Here is a 24,041-nt window from a genome sequence, read left to right on the forward strand (position 1 = left end):
TTTTCAACTCTTGAGTTTCTTAATAATTAAAATGATTCCCAGATGAATGTGCCTGAATGTCAATAACTCCATCTTTTGTTAATGTTCATGGACTTGTTTACTTTTTATAACACAATAGGTAGTTTAGAATCATTTAACTATGTCTGCTGCTGAATATTTAGTAATGAAATAATGTATAATGGTATTAGGATTTAATTAATGGGCTATAGTTAATGGATTTAATGCTCAGCCTTCTCATATAGTTCAAAATTTTGGGTCTAACTGTGGTATATTTCTTATTTAGTAGGAAATATTAAGCACAGTGATGTTTTCTTAAGATCAGACACTGTGAAAAGGGTGAGAAATATCTTGAAATACTGTTTGGATACTATATTTTCAGTTGTTTTATTGATTGATGTTAATGGAGACAGTTGTGTAACACATTTCCTTATTGTGCCCAGAAAAACTTAGTGGCACTATGAGTAAGCTATGGGAAAACTTAGAAAGATTAAAACTATGTTTTCTACAGTTATAAGGTCAACATTTCACATAATGGAGAACTGTATCCTGTTGTTATAATTATGAAACCTTTCTTATATTTAAAATATAAATGCCATATTTGTGATTTTTACTATTTTAGCTGAAAATTGTAGGTCACTTTCCCATCCTAAAACATTAAAGGGCTTTATATATTAGTTTCATGTGTGCTATTTAAATACTGTGAATTCTTATTTTCCGGTTCTACAAAGAGACAATAATTTTAAGGAAGTCTTTTTCATCCTTCATCAAAAAGTACTTATTCCATTACTTGATATACAGATGCAGTTGTGACATAAAATTGGCAGAAAACATGCCAAGTCTTTTTTTCTTATTTTTTTTCTCATTCAGGAAGTTCTCACTTTGTTCTTAAAATAAATCTCATCTTTGAGGTTTGAAAAACAAAACCACCAACCTAGCTTTACTTCTCTCTACAGATGCAGTTTTAAAAACAGTAGAAATAATATTTTATGAATTGAATTTAAATGTCACAGTTCAAAATCCATGTGTTTATAGATAAAATTGAGAAAAACATTTTGTGGGCTTTAATTTTTATTATTTCTATTAAAATATTGCTCCAGAGAGCATATTAAAATGTCATATTGATTTTTCCTTTTTCTTTTCATCATATTGATTTTGATATGTCAAGTCTTTGTCTTAAAGGGATGTTTTAAACTATATTTAGAACTACACAAATATCAAAATGAATTTCATCAAAGACAGTGCTGGCTTTATAGCAAGTTTACTAATAATTGTGTTACCATTTTTGTCAGAAAGACGACAGTAATGAAAACCATGTTTCACCTTTTATATATATAATTGGATGAGATCACCAGATGCTGATGTTAAGAGCACATCAACAGGAAAAGTTGAAAATGGGAGCTGCATGGAAAAATACCAAAACCAATTAGCTTTGTCAAAAACCATATGACCAAGCATAGGAGAGAAAAATAGGTTTTGACCATGAGCTGACCTCAGGTAACTTAATCATGGGAAGAAACAGCAAGATGGCCCTTCTTAGAGTTTTCTTAGGCATTTGATAATAGACGAAAATACCTTGGAAATTGATACATCATATTCAGTGCTTCAAAACTCAATGTCAGCTTACTTTTATTTTTCTAATATTTTATAATGCTAATTTTGAAACACAGAAAAGTTGAAAAATTATATTGTGAACACATGTGTATGCACAACCTAGATTCTACAATTAACATTTTGGTGTATTTGCTTTACTACATAACTATGTATTCATTCTATTATCCATCCATACTCCATCTTATTATTTTAAGCATTTCAAAGTAAGTTGCATACACCGATAATTTCAGTTCTGAATACTTCAGCATACATATCAACAATAGTTCAACATTTGTTTGTGGTTCTTTTTTGAGATAATATTTAGATACAGTGTACCACTAATCAGTTTGACAATGCATATACTTAAAAACCTTATTAATTGGGCTGGGGTTTTGGCTCAAGAGGTAGAGTGCTCGCCTAGCATGCATGAGGCACTGGGTTCAATCCTCAGCACCACATAAAATAAGATATTGTGTTCACCTATAATTAAAAAATAAATATTTAAAACACCTTATTAATTAAGTAAATTAAATTAAAATTGTAACAAGGTAAAGAATATTACTGTCAATCCACAAACTTTCTTTGTTCCTCTTCATAGTCTAGTCCTGTCCTCATTTCCACACTTAAAAATTACCATTCTCATGATATTTTCATCATAGATTAATTAATTTAGCTTGTTCTAGAACTTAACATAAATGAAAACATACAGTATTTTTTTTTGGTTAAAGCTTTTTCTTAACAGTTTTGGTATGTATCTATATATTGTCTATATAAGTAGTTTATTTACATTGGTGAATAGTAGCCACCCTATGAATATATGCTGCAACTTATTTATCCATTCTATTGATGGATACTTGAATTATTATTACCATGGGCTATTAAAGAATAGACTGTTGTGAAAAGACTTGTGTAAATATTTTTGTGGGCATATATTTTTCTTTTGTATAATCCTAGGATTACAATTATGGGATCATAGGATAGATGTATGTTTAGTTTTGTAAGAAACTGCCAAATGTTTTCTGAAAGTGTTTATACCGTTTTATATTTCCACCAAAAAAAAGTCCCAAGAAACCATCCTGAGCATCCTACCAATGCCCAATATTATGAACCTTTTTAAACTATTATGCTCATTTTTAGTGCTCATTTTAATACTTACTTAAAGATACTTACTAATCACTTTGTGAAATGTTTTTTCAATCTCTTTGCCCATTTTTAAGTTGGTATATCCATTCAAATAAATTTACATAAATCTTGAAACTTGTGCCCATTAGATAAAAAGTGAAACACACATATGACCTTATAAGTTGTTCAAAGGAAGTCTAAAAATATTTCAACAAGTTAAAATGAAAGTGTACCTAGGATCTCTTGTTATTTTGTTGAATGTTGCATTTGGATGGTAGAAAGAGGTAGCAGAAGTGTATTCTTCTCAGGTAAGGGAGTAAATGGTATACATTGGTATGGGAAAACCAACATTGCTAACATTACTTTTTTTTCTTTCCCTTATCCATGCTTCCATATCTCAGCTTCTTCTTCCACATGCTCTCTGATTTAGGGTTAGCTTATAGGTTTCCTGACCCCAACATTTTAGCAAGGTTTGGTCATCAAGAATTGGTTGTATACCTGAAATTCTATCTAAATTTTAAAACCTGTTAGAGATTCTGAATAATGTATGAATTTACATTATCCCTGAGAGAACCATAAGCTATGACAAAAACGATGATCTATATTAATAGACCTTCTTTCACAAATGTTTGATTTAACCCTTTGTTAAGGCAAAAGGTGTGATTATTTGTTAAAATATTCTTCAGGCCCATGTTAACAGTTGATCAAGTAGAAAATATATCAAAAATTTGAGATAACATTCAGTAGGATAATGGAAGAGTAATTTTGTATGTAATATTAATTGTTTAATTTTCAATAGAGCTTTTATATATTCTTATTTTATTAGAGAAAGATATAGAGGAACAAATGTGTTACTGGAATCAAAGGCAAGAATCCCTCCCACCCAGAACTGAAATGGCTATTGTAGGTTGGATTTAGTGTACTCTGTAGTTTATCATTACAGAGTGACTAAATGTGAATGGCTTTGCAAGGACTAGGAAGAACATTATTCAGTACAGATTAGAGAGGTGTGTTTGCCAAAAATCTCTACTTGTATTCATTGTGTACAAAATTTAACTGATCTTAGGAGACTTATGTCTTCTCTAAAACAGTGATCTTCATAGGAGTGTGGCATGAGAAGAATAACTCTTGGAGCTGGAGTTGTAGCTTAGTGGTAGAGTGCTTGCCTTGCATGCATGACACACTGGGTTTAATCCTCAGCACCACAAATAAATAAATAAATGAATGAATGAATGAATGAATGAATGAATGAATAAATGAATAAATAAATAAACAAAATAAAGACATTGTGCCTATCTATAACTAAAAAGGAATATTATTAAAAAAGAATAACTCACCCATGTCTCTAAGTTTTGTTTCTGTTTAATTTATCACACATTTTTGTATGAATAACTGTGTCTCAGGATCTATTTTTATTTTATCTAAAGTAACCACTTCAGCCTGGAGTGATGGTGCTTGCCTGTAATCCCAGCAATTCTGGAGGCTGAGGCAGAAAGATCAAAAGTTTGAGGCCAGTCTCAACAACTTAATGAGATGCTGTCTCAAAATAAAAAAAGGGCTAGGGATGTAGCTTAGTGGTAAAATGCCCCTGTGTTCAATCTTCAGTACCTGCCCCCCCACCACAAAGAAGAAAATAATAAAGTAACCACTTCATCTGTTTTATCTAGAGTAGCCAATTTCTCTCTCTCTCTCTCTCTCTCTCTCTCTCTCTCTCTCTCTCTCTCTCTCTTTCTCTTTCTCTCTCTCTCGTCTCATACATATATCTTACCTGCCTAGTGATCAGGGAAGAAAACTCTATGGAGGCCAGATATATTTTTTTTAATTTCTTATAAGAAAAATTTCCTTTGGCATCTGAGACCTCTGAATTTATTTCAGCCTATTATGTCGTCTTATGTCAAAATCCTGATAAGTATACTTTTGATTTCTTTCTTTTTTTCCCAGGGCTGAGGACTAAACTCAGGGCCTTGCGCTTGCTAGACAAGCGCTCTGCCACTAAGCTAAATCCTCAACCCCTGCTTTTGATTTCTTGAGGCAGCAGTATTAAAAAATGAAGTTAGTTTATGGATCATGAATTTTGGTTAGTGAAGATCACAGACTTGATTTTTTACCCCATCCTTTACTTTTCTTATTGTTACAGAAGAAACTACTATGGAGGAAACTGGGCCAGTTTTAGCTTTTCAGGACTGTTGTCCTGGCTAAAGGAATATCAGGTAAAGTTCTTATTTGATCTTTTTTTATTTGCAAGACTGTGTTTTGTGCCACATAACAATCCACCATTGAAGAAAACTCTAGATGTCATCTAGGTAATATATAATTGATTCTTTATTTTTATTCAGTTATTTGTCAAAAAACATGTTACTTGAAATCATATACTATTGATACTATTTCCTATTTACTCTCTATGCCCAAATATAAAGCAAGATATTTACCTCCAAAATTATCTTTCACAAAAATATCCCAGTTCTTATATAACATTTCACATATTATTAGTTGCTTTTTTTAGTTAATATATTTAAAACAGAAAACAAATAGTGGGCTGGGGTTGTGATTCACAGGTAGAGCACTTGCCTAGTATATGTGAGGCACTGGATTTGATCCTCAGCACTACATAAAAATAAAATAAAGGTATTGTGTCTACCTGAAACTAAGAAATAAATGTTAAAAAATAATACAGCTAGTTAGGGAACATACATTGACTTGAAATGCTCTCTGTCAGTGGTGGTTTTGTATTTTCATATAAGTCATCTGACAGCGGAAAAAAAGGAGGAAAATGATTTAATATAAATAAATTAATTTTTAAGGGTAAGATTTTATTACTATACCTGTTGAATGAGTGCCATTATAAAGAAATTTTTAAAGATCTCTTAATGTAAAATATGGAATTTTTAATGTTGGAGAATTTACCAATTTATATGATAGGCTTTTAAATTCCTGCTGAGAACATCTTACATGGAATCATTAACTGCTACATATCGAAAGAGTTTAGGTTTTTGGGAAAGGAGAATGAAATATTCCAGAAAATGGCATTCAGTTAGCTAAGAATAACTATTAAAACTTATTGATCACCGTACTAAGCACTGTAGTTGTGTTGATTGATTTAATGGTGTACATGACTCAAAGAATATCTCATGATAACAGAGACTTTAGTGTTAAAGATGCAAGATACAGTATAAATATCATTTCATGAAATAAGTAGAGAACAAATGATTGTAAAACAGTATTTCATATAATAATTCAACCTATCTATAAGTCAAGATAGTAAATGTTAGAAGTATATATTTATGTATTTTATCTATGTGCCTAAAATATTCATATGTTTAAATTGATTGGAAACCCAGTTTTGAACCTTTCCTTTGGAACATGTATATGAAGCACCTTATATTAGGTGTATTTAGCATTTCCTTGAGAAGAGTTAGTTTTTGTTCTCAGAAAAACAACAAAATAACCCCAGTTGTCTGGAAATTTTTTCTTGAGTGTGTTAGTTAGGTTTTGACACTGTGACCAAAATACCTACAAGAACAACTTCTAGGAGGAAAAGTTTATGTGGATTCACGGTTTCGGAGGTTCAGTCTATGGTCAGCTGATCCATTGCCTTGGGCCTGAGGTGAAGCAGAACATCATGGGGTAAGGGCATGGAGCAGGAAAGCTAAAAGAGAGAGGGTGAAAAGGAGAAGCCAGTAAAATAAGATATAATCCCCAAGGGCACATCCCTAGCGAACTACTTCTTCCTGTTATGCCCCATCTGCTTACAGTTACTGCCCAGCTATTTCAGGGTAGAATGGACAGATTAGGTTATAATTCTCATTGTCTAATTATTTCATTATGAATATTACTGCTTTAATAGGAGCTTTGGGGGGAATACCTCATATCCAAACCATAACATTGGGAAAAGTGATTTTTGAAAGCAAATTTTAAAATCAGTTAGATTTAGTCAAATAGAAATAGTTTTGTAGAAATACCTTTTTACTTTCAGGCTTGTTTTACTTCAGGATCTTTACTATGTCACCATGTCCTTTACCCCTTCACTCTTTCTTCTTAGTTCACTATTCTTCTTTTTAGGTTGGAATCTCATGTCAACCAGCTAATATTCTTCTGTTTCACCTCCTCTTATACTTCTGTCAGGATGTTTAATACTATTGAATATTATTCTTGATAATAAAGCCTAAATGCTATTATTTTTCTTTAATATATGAAATTCAAGACAGTAAAACCTTTGAAAAAGAATTATTGCCCTACTTTATAGAATTTTAAGGTTAGAAATTTTCTGAGGAGAATTTACTTAACAGAAATGATAATATTGTATTTTGAGTATACATAATGCATTTACAAAGTTTTCTCAGTGAAAGGTATATATCAAGTAGTTTAAAAATTTAAACTTGGGGCTGGAATTATGTCTCAGCAGTAGAGCTCTTACCTAGCAGGCGCAAGGCCCTGGGTTCAATTTCCAACACCACATAAAATAAAATAAATGTATAAAAAATTTAAACTGATTAATAATTGAACCTTTATATTTGGAAAAAGTGTATGCTGATATCTTTGCAAATACCCTGTATGTAAATATTGGGAAAAAATAAATTTCACGAAATTTTCTTCACTCAATATAATTAGTAATTGCTGAAAATTTTGAAGGACTACTTTCAACCCTTGTAGTTTACATTCTTTAAATATATTCTGAATATAAAATATTCAGGGAATGGGTATTGTAAAATTTTTAGTTGTACTGTGCTGAGTGTCTTTCAAAAACACTTTATATGCATTCAAAATAGAAAGTAGTGGTGAGCAGTCTTCAGAGATCTGAAAGTAAATAGAGTAAGGAAGTCATTTTTGACCCTGGTGTTTTGATAGCTAAATATAAAACAACAGACAAAAAGCCGTTAAGTAATTTATATAGTAGATGTTTGATTCTCAGCAGGTAGGTTACTTTTGCTAATTCTTAATCTGCATCAAAATAGCCATTTCCAGAAGACTGTATCAAATGTCATATGCCCTGATAGAAATTTTATGTACCAAAGCTAGGTTTTGGTAGCATAACTTTTACACTGTGTTTTCTTCTCCTTCCTTTGAATTTGGCACCCTCTTTTGGAGTCATTTCAATGATGCTGAAGTGATGATGTCCTTGGAATTTCAATGTGATGAAAGGAAAAGTATGAATTTAGAAAAGGTACACATTTTCTCAGAAAATTACAGGTTCCAATTGCTCAATTTAATTAAAACTTCTCATGTGTTTTGCTTAGGAAAACAATGACATTGTGATTGATAATTCACTGTGGCAAGAACAAATCCTTGAAAATGAAGAAGCCATTGCTCTTAGCAGGAAGGACAAAACTATTCAACACGTGGAAGTATTTTGTTATGCCAGGTATGGAAAATAATTATTTAGATAACTAACAGTAACGACTTCTTTTTCAAACTTCTTCATATGAAGCCAATAATAAAGTTTTAAATGACATTGGTTGCTCCAAGTCAAGTTGATATGTTGGTTTTGCTTGTTCTTAAGTCTGTTAGTTTTTTTTTTTTTCTATTTAGGAACTGGTAATGCCATCTTTCTTTATTGGATTACAATTTACCAAACTCTTTTAAATATATTATCTCCTATGATCTTTACAGAAGTCTTGCAATAGAATAGTTTCATTTTTTAAGAAAATCTGCAAAGGAACTCAGAGATTAAGTAATTTACCAAAAGTCATATGGTGTGGCAAATGGCAAGGCCACAAACCTAAACTAGAGAGTGATAGAGCCTGAAATTAAACTTCAGGGTTCTTTACTCCTGCTCCAGTGTTTGTCCAACTAGATCATTCTTCTAGTATAACATTCTATGTAGCAAAATTGCAAGATTATAATTTTGATTTAGTTAAGTTTAGTGGTTATAGCATTTGGATACATATTTTTACAAATTATGGTAAAATAGTGGGAATTATAAATGTTCAAAGTATTCCCTCCAAGTGAAAGATTCATTGTTTTACAATAATTGGAATAGATTCTTTTTCTTTTTTGGTATTGGGGCTTGAACCCAGGGAGGGTTTACCACTGATTTATATTCCCAGTCCTTTTTATTTATTTTTTAATTTTGAGACAGGATCTCAGTAAGTTGCTTAGGGCCTTGCTGAGTTGCTGAGGCTGGTCTCAAACTTGTGATCCTCCTGCCTCAGTCTCCTGAATCCCTGGGCTTACAGGTATGCACCACCTGACTTATTTTTTTTTTTAAGTGATATGTGGTTAATAAGTTGAAAGGTTTAGTGCATCAGCTCTTAGGCACTTTAATAGTAATTAGGTCTTACAATGCGTTTCATCAGAGATTTTTCAGGATATGCTTTGTCATGTTACTCATTCTTGTTATGCCAGAGTGAGCCTGTGAAATGTTTGGTAACTGGTGCTTGATTTTTTTAACCTATTTTCATGTCTTTCAGGTAATTGGAAATTTCCTCATAAATACACAGTTAATGTTCTATGATTTTCTGTAAAAGATCTGCCTTTGAAACATGAGATAAAGATTATAATTACATAATCCTAAATGTCATTTAGTATTAAAAGGTACAGCTTACTGACATTGTCCAAATCCAGTATAGGAAGATTTATGAGGAAGGTGATTTCAACTGAAAAGTTATATTCTTATAATAAGTAGGAGTAAATATTTGGTAATTTTATTGTGTGATATTTTGTGCCCATGAGTATTACTTGACTATTTCATAGAATCATACTGTAGCCCTCTTAAAGGTACTTTTTGATTCTTCAAGGCTTTTGATTTCTCTACCTGACAGTTAAGGTTAATAGTTTCTGATTACTGACTAGATAACATTTTGAGTTCAAAGGAAATCATCTCATTTTCTGTTGCTCATATGTTCAATTTCATTTTTAGAACTTCTCACAGTGAGAAATAGAAAATTAGATTATAAACTTTGCCTTAAAATAGCCAAATAGGACTCTGTTTTGTGCTCTTCTGATTGCCAATTAAAATATGGAACAAGAGGTAAACACAAATAATGTTCCATGTCTGCATTCACTAGAGCAGGAAGAGCCTTGAGAACAGCTGGAAGTGGAGGACTATACAGAAAATCCAGTTATATATAGTTAGTGCTTAATGACATGAGCAAATAGGAATTAAAGTGCCTCACTCAGTCCCATATTGCCAGGTGAAAAGGGGCTAGGGGCCAAATCAACTGTCAGATTTACTTTATATGAGAAGTTATAACTCAGAAACCATTGACTTAAATCTAAATCTTTATTTAATATATATTTCTAACAACCTTGTTTCCCCTTTTTCCCCTACTGTAGTAGTTTAAATCTACAAATAGGAAAAAGGCTATTTGCTAGAGACAAACATACTGAGACCAGGGGCATAGTCCTGCCTTTCCCATTCAACTTACTATGTGATACTCAGCAAGAGATGCTTTCACTTTGGGTCTAAAATATGAAGGGTTTGGACTAAGTAATCTCAAAAATATTTTTCAAATCTAAGTGCTACGGTTTCAGGTGCTAAGTAATAGACTAACATAAGTGAAGACAGCATCATCAATCTGAGAGCAAACTGTGGGCCATTTTGTGTAGGAATAAATGGATTTTCATACCAGAAGATCCCTTTAAGCCCATCACCATATTATAACACAGTATAACAATTGGTGATCATAATTCTATCCCAGTGTCTTCAGGCAAGTTAAAATAATATTGTCATTCCTACACTTGAAAAATTATGGAAATTTGAAGTATGTTTTAGAAAGAGTACTAAAATGGTTAGAAAAAGTTATCATTTTAAGGGACAAGCTTTATTTATCTAGAAAATTTTCTTATTTTCCCGTGAGTAAGTAAGGGTATCACTAAATAGTAGATTTTTGGCATTTTTGAGGGACACATCATAAAAATCTTCATGAATACTGTTGTAAACTGTGAAAAGTATTACACAAGTTCCTGACTGTTTTTGTTGGTCTTTTACATATCTGTTATTGATGTTACATTCTGTGCACATAGAGTTTGTGTGTATTTAGTTCTATACTATTTTATCACATGCATTCATGTATCCACCACCACAGCCACTACAGAACAGAATGGTTCCATTACCACAAGGATTCTTCCTATTGCTTTTTTGTCATCATACCTTATTTTTCCCTCCAGCAAATCCCTAACCCATGGCATCCACTGATCTGTTTCCTAGCCTTGCCATTTTGAGAATGCTATATAAATGTAACAGCATGATATATAGTCTTTTGTCCTTGGCTTTTTTTTTATTCAGCATAATTCTCTAGTAATTCATCCATATTATTGTGTACATTGATCATTTGCTCAGTTTTTCTTGTGGAATAGTATTCCATGGTTTGGAGTTATGAATGTAAGTTGTTTAATGATTTACCCTTTAAAAATCTGGGGTGTTTCCAGGTTTTGACTGATTAAAAAAAGAGCTGCAATGCAATTTCACATAAAAGAATTTTGTGAACATCTGAGATAAATGTTTTCCTTGAGTTAAAAGTTTTCCTTTCTCTCTTATAAACATCCAAGTGTACAATTGCTGGGTCATAGGATAATTGCATATTTAGTTTTAAAAAATGCTACCAAACTGTTTTCCAGAAGAATTATACCATTTTACATTCCCATGAAAATATGAATAATCCAGTTTCTCCACATTTTTACCTGAATTTATTGTTTTTATTTTCTTATTTTAGTCATTTTGATAGGTGTTCAGTGATACCGGTTTGTGGTTTTAATATACATTTCTCTAATATGATTAATTTTAAATAGCTTTTCATATGCCTGTTTGCCATCGTTTATCTTTTTTTGTGAAATGTCTATTCAGGTATCTTGCTTTTTAAAAATTAAACTCTTGTTTTTTGCTTTTGTTTTCAAAGTTCTCTATTCTAGATATGTATCCTTTGTCAGATATTGGTTTGATAATTTACCCCCCAGTCTGTATCTTATCTTTTTATGCTCTTCAAATAGTATAGGTTGCAGAGAATATTTTTAATTTTGAAGAGGTCCAACTTAACATTTTTTTGCTTTTGTGGATTATGGTTTTTGTGTATAGTCTGAGAATTTTGAACTGTAAATCTAGAAGATTTTTCCTATTTAAAAATGTTATATATTTATATTGTACACTTAATTCTATGATTCACTTCATGTTAATTTTGTATAAGGTGTAAATTTTAGGTTGATGTGTTTTTTCCCCTCCCAACCTAAGGACACTCAATTGCTTCATCAACATTTGTTGAATGGCTGTTCTTTCACCATTGAATTACTTATTTTACCTGTCAAAAATTAGATTGTACTTGGATGCATGTACTCTTCCGTTGATCTGTATGTCTTCCCCCACCAATACTACACTGTCATAATTACTGAAGCTATATAATAGGTCTTAATACCAGGTAGAATGATTCCTCCCAATTTATTTTTCTTTGACAAGATTGTTTTAACTAGAGTTTATGCATTTCCATATTAATGCTTTAATAAGTTTGCCCATGTATTAAAAAGCATTGCTAGAAATTTGATACAAATTGCATTAACTATGCAGATCAGATCAGGGAGAATTGATATCTTTATTACTCTGAGTCTTCTATTCTTTGAACAGTATATGTATCTCCATTTCTGGTATTCATTTTAAATTTTTTTAATTTAGTTGTTGGTAGACACAATATCTTTATTTTTATATGGTGTTGAACAATCCCAGTGCTTTACATGTACATTTGTTAGCTTTCCATCCAGGATTACAAAATGCTTGCCACAATTCCAGTTTCTCATACAACAAAAATCTAACCATAGAAGAATTTTTTATTATTTGTTTATTTATTTATACAAACACATGTATGCTTCATTTTATTATTCAAAAAAATCTTTACCAAGAGCTCCCAGCAGACTCGTAACTCATGGGCTAAAACTGGATTAGGTTTACTCCTAAATCATCCCTAGCTTGTAAAGTTCTAATAACTGGTTTTCATTCCACATGATTCATCTCCTATTATTGTGTACCTTCTGACTTCTATTGGAACAATATTGGGACTCTCATAGCAAGGGGGTAAAAGTTATTGAGTAGGCAACAGTTGTACCTGCTGTATGCCACCCAATGACATTTTGTTCTTGGAGAAATGTATCAAGAGATTGAGATTTCAACTATATTCTTTTTTAAAAGTATTTTTAATTGTAGATGGACATAATACATGTATTTTGTTTATTTATTTTTATGTGGTACTGAAGATCAAACCCAGTGCCTCACATATGCTGGGCAAGCACTTTACTATTGAGCTACAACTCCAGCCCCTCAATTATATTCTTAATATTTTAAATTTGGGAACACATAGGGAATTATGTATATCAATATATGATATTGCAGTAATTTAAGATGGATTAATGTTTCTTTGTATTATGGTTTTCTAGAACAACATTTTTTGGATAGTCTGATTTTGTACTTCTTTTTTGTTGTTTTGGGTACCAGGGGTTGAACTCAAGGTCACTCGACCTCTGAGCTACATCCCAGCCCTATTTTGTATTTTATTTAGAGACAGGGTCTCACTGTTGCTTAGCACCTTGCTTTTGCTGAGGCTTTCTTTGAACTTGTGATCCTCCTCAGCCTTCTGAGCCACTGGGATTACAGACATGGGCCTGATTTTGTAATTCTTATGAGTAACCATTAACCCTTTAATTTTAGCAATCAACAGCTAGGTCACAGTACAACATATACTGTGCTAATAAAAAATGAATGGCCTTAGAATAAAGTACATACATCAAAGAGAAGAATATGATTTTTATAACAAGCTACATTGAGGGGAAATGTTGCAAATTGCTGGAAAAATAAATAGTAAACACCTGTGCTGAATAAATTAATCAGCTTGTTGTCAGTTCTTCATTTGACTCATCTAAAAGGGTGACTGTTTCAAAGCATTAATAAGACATTCACTTGGAGATATTCCTTTGTTAGCACCCTAAATTATCAGTATTAGATAATATATGATTTTTTTATGTCCCCAAATTCACAGGGTTATGTATAGATTTGGGTATTTGTTAAAAGCAATGCATTGACACAAGTGATATTCAGCAATTGTAGTTAGGAAAAATTATCTCAATATTATTGTACTGCATTGTGAATGGCCGCTGGAATTCACATTAGCATTAAAATGACGTTAGATTTGTGAAATCTATTTTGCTAGTGAAAAATTTTATAAGACCTAATGATAACAGATTGTTTTATTTATCTTTTGAGATATTATAATATTCTGGAGCTAAAGGGTTCTTTTGAAGGCTTTCAGTTTACTAATGTCATTTCATAATTGGCAAATGTGTTTTTATGGTTTTAAAATATATTTAAATTAATAAAATTTAGCTGTTTTATTTTGAAGATATCTTTGAATGTAAAATTTCCTTTTTGAGAAAATGTTTTATACTATAATATTTAGGCTTTAAATTTAGAAGACATTCCTTTTGATGAACAGAATTTTGCTTACTGAAGAATTACCTGTGATTTTTTAAAGAGTTTTTGGTGTCTTTATAACTTCTTGTTAGACATTAACCTCAAACTTGTCAGAATTCCAAAAATACTTTGTTTTTAATGGAAAGTGAGTACAATATTGTGTTTCTAATGATTTTATTTTTCATAGTGCTAGGAATTTTACCAAATTATAATGTTGAGATGAGTAAAAGTTGGTGAATATAAAACAAATTCTAAAAGAATTTTTTTTCTTTACACTTATACCCTTAATTAAGTATTTTGACTTCCATCTTTCAGATTGTCTAGCACTGGTTAATGAATTTTATTTACTCTGTAAAATACCCTTTCATGTAATGTAACAGAGCCACTGACTAGATCAGTTTCCATGGTTTCATTATCATGGTCTATAATAAGGGAACTTGCCGCAGTCTGCCTTATCTTTCAAGTGTAATTAATTATCCTGTCATTCCTTATTATAATCTTTAAACTTGGAACTTTTGCTGAAAGTTGTCACCTTAGATTCCTCATGGAACCACTTAAGTTTTATTGGTTTTCAAAATAATGAAAGTGAATACAAAGCATGAACAATTTTGTAGAAAATATACAAATCACATTTCATATAATCACTCTTAATTTTTAAAGTTGTTAATGAAAGTTTATTTGGCCAAAATGATTCCATCATGTGACCACAGAAATGCAAAGTACATGTATTTTGTGTTACCCATTCACCTGAGGGCAGTTTAACAATATCCTAAATTTTATTAATATCTTATACTAGACTAACCTTTCAGAGTATATAAAATACTTCACATGTGAGTTGGCTAATTTATCTTCCAGCTCTCATGAAAGCTAAGGAAAATGGACCCATTTTATAGGTGGGTGACTCTGAGAGTTGACTTGTCTATTATCTTCTAAGTAATGCATCTAGGACTAGAACTTGGGTTCTTTCCCAATATAGATTTGTGTAGATTTGGAAAGTATTGCTGTAATACTAGTGCTGTTAATTAATTTTTCATTAGATTTTATTAATGACAATAAGTACATTTTATTTCTTGACATTTCAGTGTTATTTTATTGTTTCATTGTTCCCTTTTTGGATACTGTTTATTGTGTTAGTTTAAATAGGACACCTCAATTTTAAATGTACCCAGACTTTTGAATTTATAATCGTTTTATATTGGTCTAATTTTTGTGCTTTCTAGAAATAAGTTTGCTTCACATTTATAGATATGTAGTCTGCATGCAAAACCTAGTTTTTCATCAAGCCTTTATTAGATATGATGTCTGTAGTGCAGTAGGTGTTTTGAGGAGCACCCAGGAAAAGTTGTCATTAGTGTTCTCACTGAAGGGAATTAAAATCTAGTTCAGAAGAGAAAGCATGTACTAATTTGGTATCCTTTATCTGAGATACTTGGTCCTGAAGTGACCAAGTATCTCAGATAAAGGATTTTTCTTTCAAATTTTTAAGTATTTGTGTAGACTTTATGGAATATTCTTAATCTGCACATCTGAAATCCAATATGCTCCAAAATTCAGAGCCTTTTGAGCATTGACATGATAACTCAGAACGTTTTGTATTTTGGAACATTTCAGATTTTGGATTTTCAAATTAGAGGTGTTCAACCTGTGCTGGACACCAAAGGACTAGTGAACAAGAATTGAGAAATAAATGCAAAAACTGCATGTATGTATTATAGGTACATAGAGTAATAGATTGATTGAATGTGGTTATATTAAGGAAGGCTTCTTAAATGTGAGATTTAAACTCTTAGAAAAGATAAATTGTTAAAAGTATGTTTGGCAATGGGGGAATTGTGATATTATGGGGAGTACGAATAATAGACCAGAAGATTGGAATTAACAAATTGGGTATTAGAGATGCCAAGTTAGAAAATAGGTAGAGATGAAAACCGAAGAATAGTAAAGAAGGGAATTTGGTTGGGAGACAGAAAGAAGTGGTTTGGGAGGTGGGGTTTAGATTTGGTAGAAGGAATGGCTACAGTTAGTTCTTGAACAGTGAATTAGCAGGTGTTTACTTGCCAGGACCCATCAAATATAAGGCATTGAGTTAGATAATTGAGTAATAAGGCAGCTCAATGAAAATAGTGGTGTCTGTGGAGGAGTTTATGGTGCAACTGGACTTGATTGGGAGCCTGTTGTAGCCATCAAGACACTGAAGGACTGAGAATGTTAACTTTGTTAATTTTGGAAATGGGAATTTGAATAGTTTAATAGACATTACTACTGAAAGAGTATATGTCAGAAAATAATATAGAAAGTGTCTTTTAGGTTTTGCATTGAGATAGGCAAAAATTTTTAAATTTTTGTGACAGATTTTTTCCCAATTTACCCTCCATCATTTCAGCAGATCAAGAATTTCTCAGTAATGATCATATTTGATAATTATCACTGTTGATCATTTACTATATCCCAGGCACTGTTATAGGTTCTTTGCATATAAAATTATTTATCTTCAGAACAACCTTGAAGATATTTGGTATCATCCTTGTGGTATCAATGAATAGTTTAAAGATAATAAATATTTTTTCTAAGTATACAGTCATAACTTTTTGTTGCACCAGGGTTCAACGTCAAGTTAATTCTGAAGGACTTGCTGTGTTGATTAACTCTTAAAATACAATTCCTTTATCTGCCTTAAATTTTCAAAAATTTTACATGTGTCATTTCCTCCTTCAACCTGAAATTTTTATCTGTATTTTTAAATTATTTTTTTTATTGGTTGTTCAAAACATTACAAAGCTCATGACATATCATCTTCCATACATTTAATTCAAGTGGGTCATGAACTCCCATTATTTACTCCAAATACAAGTTGCAGAATCACATCGGTTACACATCCACATTTTTACATAATACCATATTAATGACTGTTGAATTCTGCTACCTTTCCTATCCCCTACTATCCCCCCTCCCCTTCCCTCTCATCTTCCCTCTCTACCCCATCTGCTGTTGTTTAACTCTCTCCCTTGTTTTTATTTTTTCCCCCTTTCCCCTCACAAACTCTTATATGTAATTTTGTGTAACAATGAGGGTCTCCTTCCATTTCCATACAGTTTCCCTTCTCTCTCCCTTTCTCCCACCCCACTCATCTCTGTTTAATGTTAATCTTTTCCTCATGCTCTTCTTCCCTGTTCGGATCTTAGTTGTTCTCTTTATATCAAAGAAGACATTTGGCATTTGTTTTTTAAGGATTGGCTAGCTTCACTTAGCATTATCTGCTCTAATGCCATCCATTTCCCTGCAAAATCCATGATTTTGTCGTTTTTTTAGTGCTGCGTAATAATCCATTGTGTATAAATGCCATGTTTTTTTTAATCCATTCATCTATTGAAGGGCATCTAGGTTGATTCCAAAGTCTAGCTATTGTGAATTGTGCTGCTATGATCATTGATGTGGCAGTATCCCTATAGTATGCTCTTTTAAGGTCTTCAGGGAATAGACCGAGAAGGGCGATAGCTGGGTCAAATGGTGGTTCCATTCCCAGCTTTCCCAGGAATCTCCAAACTGCTTTCCAAATTGGCCGCACCAATTTGCAGTCCCACCAGCAATGTACAAGTGTACCCTTTTCCCCACATCCTCGCCAGCACTTGTTGTTGTTTGACTTCATAATGGCTACCAATCTTACTGGAGTGAGATGGTATCTTAGGGTGGTTTTGATTTGCATTTCACTGACTGCTAGAGATGGTGAGCATTTTTTCATATACTTATTGATTGATTGTATGTCCTCCTCTGAGAAGTGTCTGTTCAGGTCCTTGACCCATTTGTTGATAGGGTTGTTTGTTATCTTATTGTTTAATTTTTTGAGTTCTTTGTATATTCTGGATATTAGGGCTCTATCTGAAGTGTGAGGAGTAAAACTTTGTTCCCAGGATGTAGGCTCCCTATTTACCTCTCTTATTGTTTCTCTTGCTGAGAAAAAACTTTTTAGTTTAAGAAAGTCCCATTTGTTTATTCTTGTATTTAACTCTTGGGCTATGGGTGTCCTATTAAGGAATTTGGAGCCCAACCCCACAATATGTAGATCAGAGCCAACTTTTTCTTCTATCAGGCGCAGAGTCTCTGATTTGATATCAAGCTCTTTGATCCATTTTGAGTTAACTTTTGTGCATGGCGAGAGAAAGGGGTTCAGCTTCATTTTGTTGCATATGGATTTCCAGTTATAAACAAATTTTTGAGGTACTGGGTATTGAACCCTTCATATTGTATTGAAAATTTAACTACTGAATGTATAATGTCTGGGTCACTTGGCAAAATACACACCAAACTTTATAGGAAAATGATAAAAGAATAAAAGATACCATGAAAAGTTCAAGTGTCATAATAATGAGGCTGATTAGAATTATCAAAAATATGATACTAATTATTTTAATAATTTCTTATTAGTCAGGATTTGCATGAATATGTTGAAGAAGCTGGTGCACTGAAGAAAAATCATGCTTGTGTGACACCTGTGAACTCCTCAAAAGCTGCAGATTCTGCCTGTCTGCCTACAGAAGATGCGTCATTAAGCACTGAGAGCTGTGAAGTACCTGCAGAACAAACTCCAAGCAGTGATCCAGAGAGTACCCTAGAAGTAAATGATGCTGAAGCAACAGGGGAGAAAGAAAACCATAGTGATGATAAAATTTCAGAAGAAAAAACAAGTGAAAATGTGCCTACAGCAGAGGACACTGCAGAGCAACCAAAGAAAAATCGGATTACTTACTCACAGATTGTTAAAGAAGGCAGGAGATTTAATATTGATTTAGTGTCAAAGGTAAGTACTAATTTTATCCACTTTCTTATAGAACAACACATTGATTAAAAATAGCATCTGTACCCATAAATCCAGTTTGCTTAATTTTAGTCTTTGACGTGTACAGCATTTGTTTTATAAAAAGACTAGTCAAAATTTATAACTCAGTTAAGTTATTCTTTAACTACAGGTTACAAATATACTAAATGCTTATATAAAGTTACTTTATGTGTTTTTAATTTGCTCTTAAATAGTACTTTCATAGTTGAAGAATGGTTTTATGCTAGAACACATAGTTCATCCTGATATTCTCCTATGAATCTATGAAGAATTCTAATGAAACTGTTTGCAAACTGTAAGAACATAGGTTTGTATCAACTTTTTTTAGCTTTTATATATAGTCTAGCTATTCTAATATCTGTGTAATAGTGAATATTCTTAGTAAATCAATGCATTTTTGAAAGTCGTATGTTCATGATCAAGGAATTTAGAGGATAATTTCATAGTAATGGGAACAGGGAGGCTGGGAAGAATGCTTTTGTCTTTGGTTATGTTTCCATCCTTAACTTTTTATTTTCAGTTTATTTTTCATTCAATATAATTTATTGACTTTGTTTTTTTTTAGTGCATTATACTTATACATAATAGTGGGGTACATTTTGACATATTCATAAATGCATATAACAATAGTTTTTTTTTCCATTTCAATCTCCAGTTCTTCCTCTTTACAGTTTTAACTCTTAGTTCAGTGTGATTTCAGAAAAGGTAGGGTTCAGTTCTATTGGGTTCGTAGGAAACAAGGCTATTTTAGTGTAAAATAATAGAAAACTAGTAGGATAAAGGATCATGTCCTTAAAACATTTGGTGAAAGTAGAGAAAAAATGGCAATTAAATCCTGTAAGTTGAGGGTACAGAGTGAAACATTGGAAAGAAGTAGAGAGACTAGTAAATTACATCAAATTACCTCAAAACTAGACTTTTTTTTCAATTTAATGTACTTTATTTGGGTTCCAAATGATAGGGGAGGGTGAGGGACCAACACATGCCCCTCATTTTGCTGATACAATCACATATTTTCATACTCTTGTTACCTTTAAAATTGATGCTTGGAAATGTGTACATAATTTTATTATTTTTCATTCTATCATAAAGCACTGTGTCTTGAGTCATGGTCTGTGTTGGCTACTTCCTGCTTCATATTTCTGTATCGTCTATTCCACTTTCTCCATCACCTTTGACCCTGCCATGCACAGAAAACTAGCATTTTTTTTTTCCTTTTACTTTGGCTGTTCATCTCTGGATGGAAGCTTAATTCTAGTTCACTAATAACCTTCCTGTTCTTATGAAGAGTATTCTTGAAATCAGTTTAAAAAAGTAAACAAAAAACAAGGCAGTCTAAGAAAAAATTGGCCTTATTCTGAAAATTACACTTTGAATTACTTACTTGAAATTTTGATTCTCTTACTAAAGAAACAATGATATGAATGTGGTTAAGAATCAAGACTAAAGTCAGGTGTTGTGATATATGCCTGTAGTTCCAGCTACTCAGGAAACTGAAGACAGGAGGATCTCTCGAGCCCGGTAGTTGAAAATCAGCCTGGGCCACATAGCAAGATCCTGTCTCAAAAAGAAAAATGACTCTATATTCTTCTAAGTTAGCTAAAATACAGTATTTATCTTACTAAAGAAAATGGGAGAAGATTGTGTTGTTGTAAAGGTAGGAATTGTTTTAGAAAAAAAATTGAACGAAAAATGAATGTTAATTATAGGAATGAAGTTTACCTAGAAGCTGAGAAAATTGAGGAGATCCTGAAGGAGATTTTTGGGTGCTTTCACTGGCTTGAGTGGTTAGTAATACTAGTTCTCTGCATAAATAAAAGACAAATATGTCCAGAGGCATTAGACTAAGCAGTTGTACTTTTTCTTGCATAGTTTTCATGGGTTTTACATCTAAACATAATCAGTAATCATTTCTTGTACTTATTCTACAAAAGTATCTACAGAACATGTAATCATAACATAAAGGAAGTTTATAGATATTTTTAAAATGATAATCATTCTACAAGCATTTATTTAGTGCTAACTGAATTGAAAATCATATAGTCCATGTTTTTGGGACAAAAGAGTCACTCCATGGAAATTTTATCTGTTCTAATAATTACAGTTGTTACCTCTAAGTTTAGGATACCTGCCTTATAGCTACCTTTAGTCCCATCTCTTTCCTAAAGTCATTTAATGTGTGCAAACTACTTGATGTTTCTATGCATATTCCATCTCAAAGTCATCGTATCAAGAAATAACAGTGGGCTTTATAGTTTATAAAACATGCCTATCATATAATCATTTAAAAGTCATCTCAGGGAAGGTTAATTAATTTAAATACATTCAGTTGTATAGTGTTCAAATTATTAAAGAAATCAAAGATAAAATTCTTAAAATTTATTTCTGAATAAGTCCATAATTTTAATTATAGAGCCAACATGCGAAGTATAGCAAAGAATATTATTAAAGCTATTTCCCATTATTTTCATCAAATTCAGTTTTCTGAAGTTGATGTGGTAGACTACTTACTAAGTGGTGAAAAAGAGATTAAGTTAAAATAATGTACACATTTATTGATGCTGAGTTTCAGAATCAATATTATAATTTTATTTAAAATTGATTTACACTCTTCAGTGGTATCTTAAATGACTTACTTTTAAAGGTGGTGTTAAATATTAAGCTTTAGCCATGTTCGGTGGTGCATACTTGTAATCCCAGCAACTCAGGAGGTTAAGGCAGGAGGGTCACAAGTTCACAGCTAGCCTCAGCAAGGTAGAGAAGCCCTAAGGAAGTTAGACCTTGTCTCAAAATAAAAAAAAAAAATATATATATATATATATATATATATATATAAAGGGCTGGAGATGTGACTCAGTGATTAAGTGTCCCAGGTTCAATCCCTAGTACAACAAGAAAAAAAAAAATCTTTATTAGATCTTATAAGTACATGTCTGTATTTTATATATTAACATTTGTGAATGAATATATTATAGCTGTTAAGGGATCTTTGAATCTCCATTTTTTTTTAACAAATAAGGTTTTCCAAGTATCTTTTATTATTATACAATTATTACATCTAAAAATAACCAATAATAACTTATTGTGCTCATTCTACAAAAGTAGAAGTATCTAAAGAATGTGTCTACTAGTATGTATAATTATAATGAACCGGTAAAATTTTTTAAAAATAGTTTTATAAACACAGGCTTTATCTTAGTTGTGAGGTATGTTAGGAAGAAGGTAATGAAATAACATGTCATACTTAGCATAATAAGGTTAGTGTTTTAAATGCAATGACAATTTTGTACTATGTAATGCTGAAGTATTATAATAGTTTATAAAATTAGATGCTCAGACTTTAGGTTGATTTTTGAGATTCCCTTCTTTGGTAAAGCAAATTTTATTTTACTTTTCTTACTACTTATAGATGCAACATTTACATTTGTCATATTTATTGAGTTGTAGACATTATTTAAAGGTAGCATGATTAGAGGAAGTAGGCAGATTTCTTGCATTTAACCATATGGTTAAATCTAAAACAAGCTGGATAATAATGTTTTTGTCTCTTTGATATTAGTTATGAAACATGTTGAAAGATTGAAATATTAAGTCAGCCCATCACATACATGATGGCAATAACAATCCTCACTTCTTGAGGAATATGTATTTCATCTAGACTGCTGGACTTACAAAGGGACTTTATAATTTGACACTTTCGGAATGCATCACAAATCTCTTTCTTTCTTTCTTTCTTTCTTTCTTTCTTTCTTTCTTTCTTTCTTTCTTTCTTTCTTTCTTTCTTTCTTTCTCTCTTTCTCTCTTTCTCTCTTTCTCTCTCTCTCTCTCTCTCTCTCTCTCTTTCTCTCTTTCTCTCTTTCTCTCTTCTCTCTCTCTCTCTCTCTCTCTCTCTCTCTCTCTCTCTCCCTCCCTCCCTCCCTCCCTCCCTCCCTCCCTCCCTTCCCTTCCCTCCCTTCCCTTCCCTCCCCTCCCTCCCTTCCCTTCCCTCCCTTCCTTCCCTTCCCTCCCTTCCTTCCCTTCCTTCCCTTTCTTTCTTTCTTTCTTTCTTTCATGCAGAGAGGAGTAACACCTAGCTCATATCTTCTTGTAACAACATGGCATTATATAGGTAGTCTAGTCTAGTCCTTTATCCAAAACCTTGTTTTCTGGTATTTTCTGTAATTCAGATTTATACAGACACACATATTCACAGGGAATATATAATTATACATTATATGTAAAATATATATAAGCATATATATTAGGGCTGGGGCTGTGGCTCAGTAGTAGAGCTCTTGCCTGGCATGTGCGAGGCACTGGATTTGATTCTCAGCACTGCATATAAAATAAAGGTCCATTAACAACGAAAAAAATATTAAAACAATATATATTTTAGAAAGCAATACGATGCATATGCTGATATGCTATATATTATGTAACATTCTTAGATATAAAGTGCTCTAACTAAACACATTAACATTTGTATACTGATATGTATACATATTCAAATATATTGTGACAGAGACAGAAGAGCCTTATATCAATTTGGGTCAGGTTTTACTGCCAGATGAATTATGAAAATACTTTTGGATTGTACAGGATTTTTTTTGGGGGGGGGAATTTAAGATAATTAATTTTGAAACAGTAGTACATTGTGTTATATGTTATAATTTATATTTATAGACTTGTTGTAAATCTAAAAACTAATACAATTATAATTTAGTGTTTATTCTGTTTTCATTATTTTGCCTTTTATACTATAAAATATTTTCTTTGTACAGCTCCTGTATTCTCGGGGAATGCTAATTGATCTTCTAATCAAATCTAATGTTAGTCGATATGCAGAGTTTAAAAATATCACCAGGATTCTTGCTTTTCGAGAAGGAAGAATGGAACAGGTACTATGCTGATCAAGTATTGTATCTGAATATGTGCTTAAGTTTTTATGGTTCATTTTGGAAGGATAAGCAAATAAGATTGCCGTCTTTCCTGGTAAGGGAGTAAATTCTTCTTGCATCAGGGTTTACAAATGTAAATGGCAAAATTTGTTTAATAGTTTTTTTTTCTAGTGTTAGTTTTTCATGAGTTATTCTGCAGCTTGATTTTGGTGTTGAGAAAGTATTCGGTTTAGGC

At 32.0% G+C, this 24,041-nt stretch overlaps 1 protein-coding gene across 3 annotated transcripts in view; it reads left to right on the top strand.

Moving 5' to 3' along the window:
* Chm (CHM Rab escort protein) overlaps positions 1 to 24,041 on the top strand; it is a 165,679-nt gene that overhangs the window by 55,942 nt on the left and 85,696 nt on the right. For 2 of the 3 annotated variants that reach the window (XM_005328844.5, XM_021728773.3), the window contains exons 3-6: positions 4,850 to 4,922; positions 7,947 to 8,071; positions 18,518 to 18,890; positions 23,690 to 23,806. In XM_005328844.5, the coding sequence (XP_005328901.2) occupies positions 4,850 to 4,922; positions 7,947 to 8,071; positions 18,518 to 18,890; positions 23,690 to 23,806 (688 nt within the window). Of the gene's footprint in view, positions 1 to 4,849; positions 4,923 to 7,435; positions 7,857 to 7,946; positions 8,072 to 18,517; positions 18,891 to 23,689; positions 23,807 to 24,041 lie in introns of those variants that run through there. The other variant, XM_021728775.3, reaches the window with a different exon arrangement.

The sequence above is a fragment of the Ictidomys tridecemlineatus genome, chromosome X, assembly GCF_052094955.1.
Source record: "Ictidomys tridecemlineatus isolate mIctTri1 chromosome X, mIctTri1.hap1, whole genome shotgun sequence".
Lineage (NCBI taxonomy): Eukaryota > Metazoa > Chordata > Mammalia > Rodentia > Sciuridae > Ictidomys > Ictidomys tridecemlineatus.